Source organism: Perkinsus marinus (genome assembly GCF_000006405.1).
Source record: "Perkinsus marinus ATCC 50983 genomic scaffold scf_1104296961470, whole genome shotgun sequence".
Classification (NCBI taxonomy): Eukaryota; Perkinsozoa; order Perkinsida; family Perkinsidae; genus Perkinsus; species Perkinsus marinus.
Window position 1 is genome coordinate 4,242 of NW_003205730.1, and position 4,177 is coordinate 8,418.

The following is a 4,177-nucleotide window of genomic DNA, read 5'->3' on the forward strand; positions in this document are numbered from 1 at the left end:
TCAGTGGCCGTGGAAGTCGGCACGACATCTCACTTGCTCGAGCTAGTGATGAGGACATGTTCAGTAGTGTGCTGCTCTGCCCTTGGTAACGGGCAGCAGCAGCAGCGCTCACGCTAAGAAGCCACAGACCGCGGATGGCATTGGAGAAGAGGGTATGTCCCGAAAGAAAAAGAATAAGCGGAGATCGGTTACGGCTAAGTGGCTATCGTGTCTTGCCTGCCACAGCGGCGGTGCAGTTGCCGAGTGAAGGCTCGCGGAGGCACGACGAAACTGTTGGGAACAAGCCTAGTCGTTGCATTTGGTGAGGACTTTACGTTTTTTCGTGTACCATATCGCACGGGCGCTGTCTATACGTAGTTGACAGTTTGTCCCGATGATAGCGAGGATGTGTGCAATTGGATCAGTTGTGTTGAGGGGAAGGAGTGGTTACGACGGCTCGCAGTGTTTACTTATGGGATGACTCATAGTAGAATGAATTCATGTGATTGTAGCTGTCCGAGCTGTCGACAGGCTTCAGAAGTAGAAGACGACTCGCGGACTGAGTAAGTGCTGAGAAGTGTTTAGGAAGTATAGTTGTATTGTTCAGGTTCGAGACGGGTGGATCGTCATCATCAGTTGACTTCTATTCGGTGGGTTCCTTCACCAGCACTGAGTAACGCCTTAGGAGTTTTGATGGACTGATTCGAGTTGTTAGATTCCAATCGTGTGCATCGTTCAGTGATGATGAGTACGAGGAGGCGCGCTCGTCAGTAGGCAATGGTGAACGGAATAAATCGGAAAAGATAGTCTCTGAGGTGAGATTTTGTGAGGGCGGTGCAGCTACATAGTAGTGAGTGTACATCATACAATGGAGTTTCACCCGTTTTACGTGAAGTGGTGTAAAACTTGGTGAAAAACGCGATATTCGCGGAGGCCTGTAGTAGTCGTGAAATATGTTTTTCACTAGTGTTTTTCATATCACTAGGGTGAAACTCCAATGTAGTAGATGGTAGCATGAAAGGCACCTCGAGAGTTGTCTGTTATCGGTAGAAGTGGAAAGAGCTTATGATAGTCCTCTAATGCACTCACAGGTTGGATCGGAGATCTCTACTGCGGAGGGCTCCTGCCATGATTGGTCTGATAAGCTCACTACACCATTTGGAGAGAGGTGTAGCTTCCTAGCCTTTTGCTTTCCAAGCAGTTGTATGAGGGCCGCCGACAACGAGGTGGGGTATGAGCTCGAGGAGAGGAAGAACTTCGCTGTTGGTTTAGGACTCCACAGAATTGAAGGTCAACTGAAGTTGCCGCCAACGGTGTTCGTTTTGGACTTCACTCCTGATTATAGTATATGCCGCCGTTTAGGGGCGTTAGAGCAACATTCAGAGTTATTGCACTTAGTGATACTTTACTTTTCATTACCTTGTTTTCTAGTTGTCAATTCGCCCCATTCGCGGGAGGGTTGCCGACCTCGCCGAATATTAGTACATTCTGCAACAACTCCACGAAGAGCAAATAGCGTACCTGCTGCGAAGACTTTAGAAGACTCCCTCCATTTATTAGATATGTTATTGATGTCTGCTGAGCTAGAGCTTGACTCCATCATTTTCGATCTGGCCTTCACTGCTTGGTGTCCCATATCGTGGTGAACTAAGAGATTCTCAAACCCTCCGTGATTATTGGAGGAGATAGTTGCAGTCGGATATGCTCGTGGCGCGAGTATAACGCATCGGCTAGAGGGTATGCCTGCGCCTTTGGTCATTGGAATCATCAATGTACAAGGAACTCTTCTTGCCAGCTCATCCAGAGTCTATGGCATGAGTCATGCCGCATGACAACTGTCGTTCGAGGGATCGTCTTCAGTACACCTTTCTCAACATGAACCGAATCGTTCAAGCTAAATTCCTATAAACCGATTCCTAGATATTCCTCCTGAAAATCATGGAGGAATTCACCGAGCATTACGCACCTGATGGAAATATCACCGCTGCAGTTGAAAATGCACGGACATCCTATGAGTCGCATTTCACGAACATGTTCAGCTCATCCGTATAGCTGAAACGCTGCAAATGAGGTTACGGGATCAGCTTTCGTCTCAGCGGGTGAACACCATACCGTGCGTGAAAAGAGTCATAAGAGTCCGTCACCAAAAATCAGTGAAAACATCCGATCGGAGATACTCGAATGCGACTTTTCGGCATGACATGATCGGCCCAGTGTCCCGGGGACACTCATTGTGTTGTTCGTGTAATATAGACACCACGATGTAGCGACGTCCCGTCTCGGCAACCGGATAAAGACTACTCGACACGAAGAGTTATTCGGTGTTTAAATCGCTTTAGATGATCAATCTCGAAGCTCTAGAGTCTGGAAGGATGAGATTCCATCGTTGCCTACGATAAGGACGACGAATAGCGAATGAGCTCCATAAATCACACGAGTATCCTCTTGTGCTAGTCCAGGGAAATGGGGACATCCTATCTTAACGATTGTGTTAGCTATGTCATGTCTACGAATGAATTTGTCATAGGAGTAGGTTGGTGCTTATTTGTCATCGATAGCTTTGTTGTTTTGTCGGGCCGTGCCTTTTGATGGACCACTGATTTATTTAAATCGCCCTGAAAGAGTGTAAGAATGGTAAGTTGAATAGTTTCCTATCAGTTACTAGTTAATTCCTTAATTTCAAATGCGTTTCACCACCGCTACTTTCTTCGCCGCTGCTTCTGCATCCCTTGTGGCTGCTACTGATGATTTTTGCATGTCTCTCTGCAACGATGTTGAGGGATGCAAAACGGCCAAGTATGGTTCCTACTGCAAGTCCTGGAAGAGTCCTGCTACTTGCTTTGGTTTGATCAAGAAATCTGATGGTTCTATCTGCTTCCAGCCTACTGACAAGGAATGTGTCGGCGAGGCTGTAACCTGTTCGGATGTTACTCCTGCTAGCCCCGTTGGTACCACTACTACTGAGGCCCCCGCCACTACTACTGAGGCCCTCGCCACTACTACTGAGGCCCCCGCCACTACTACTGAGGCTCCCGCCACTACTACTGAGGCTCCCGCCACTACTACTGAGGCTCCCGCCACTACTACTGAGGCTCCCGCCACTACTACTGAGGCTCCCGCCACTACTACTGCGGTCCCCGCCACTACTACTGCGGTCCCCGCCACTACCACTACTACTGAGGCTCCTACCACTACCACTACTACTGAGGCTCCTACCACTACCGCTACTACTCAGGCTCCTACCACTACCACTACTACTCAGGCTCCTACTACCACTACGACCACCACTCCCGTCTTCGGTGGTCATTTCTGTGGTAAGGTGATGGGCCAAAGCTTCGACATCGACTTCACCGATGGTCATGCCACTATCAATGTCGCGGGTATGATGAAGATGCACGCTGATTACAAGGTCAACGGTTCCGAGATGGAGTTCTTCAACTATGATGCTACTCTGACCAAGTTGATGAAGATGATGCACATTGATGCCGTTAAGGCCACTATCGTCGATGCTAACGACGTTCATGTCACCATCGGATCTCTCATAGATACTACAGTCACCAGGTGCTAAGCACTTGAGACCCAGTTTTCGTTTCCTCACCACTCGTTGAATCAGCAAATCTGATGACGTTAGGTGGGGAGTCCCTCTTGAAGGGAAAGAGGAGAACTTCTTACTGTTGTTAAGTTGTCCTTTTCATTTCGACTGTGTGTTGCTGTTGAAGTAGTTACCGGCTATGAATAGTTAAGGGTGTTGTCATACTGATAGGATACTGTGTTTGTCGGTGTCTTGGTTCTCTCTGGGATGTCGGAAACGGAGGATCGTCGGTCAAGCGAGTTGAGTCTAGTTCCTTCTTCGATTGTTGGTGTTACAAGTATCCAAAACATGTTGTTTGAGGCTATGAGGATTTCTTCTCGTCAACTTCCCGCTTGAAGTGTAGTTTGTCTACCAGAGAGTAAGGGCTTACGTTTGAATTTGACCTCGTATTCGTAGGGCAGTGAGAGATGAATTCTACGTGAAGTCTTTAACTTGGTCAATGTGACGTGCACCTAAATTTTCGTACTCAATCAGCCATCTACTATCTCTGGCATGAAGTAGTTATAACAAGGTTGCGTTATGCTCGACTCTCTGCTGGAGCCACCTCAAAACTGCATCTCCAGCAAAAACATCATCAGGCAGCTTACATACATCACATCATAAGGC

The 4,177-nt window shown here is 47.8% G+C and overlaps 2 protein-coding genes across 2 annotated transcripts in view; both read left to right on the forward strand.

The window, feature by feature from the left end:
• The window catches only part of Pmar_PMAR002672 (hypothetical protein), a gene marked incomplete at both ends in the record, with an annotated part of 238 nt that extends 121 nt beyond the window's left edge, over positions 1 to 117 (forward strand). Inside the window, 2 exons of the mRNA XM_002772269.1 lie at positions 1 to 15; positions 65 to 117. Of these exons, the coding sequence (XP_002772315.1) occupies positions 1 to 15; positions 65 to 117 (68 nt within the window). The remainder of the gene's footprint in view (positions 16 to 64) is intronic.
• Positions 118 to 2,662: 2,545 nt separating this feature from the next.
• Pmar_PMAR002673 (hypothetical protein) lies at positions 2,663 to 3,547 on the forward strand (the record flags this gene model as incomplete). Its single annotated transcript, XM_002772270.1, has 1 exon — positions 2,663 to 3,547. The coding sequence occupies one exon, from the start codon at positions 2,663 to 2,665 to the stop codon at positions 3,545 to 3,547; it is 885 nt and encodes a 294-aa protein (XP_002772316.1).
• Positions 3,548 to 4,177: the final 630 nt, after the last annotated feature.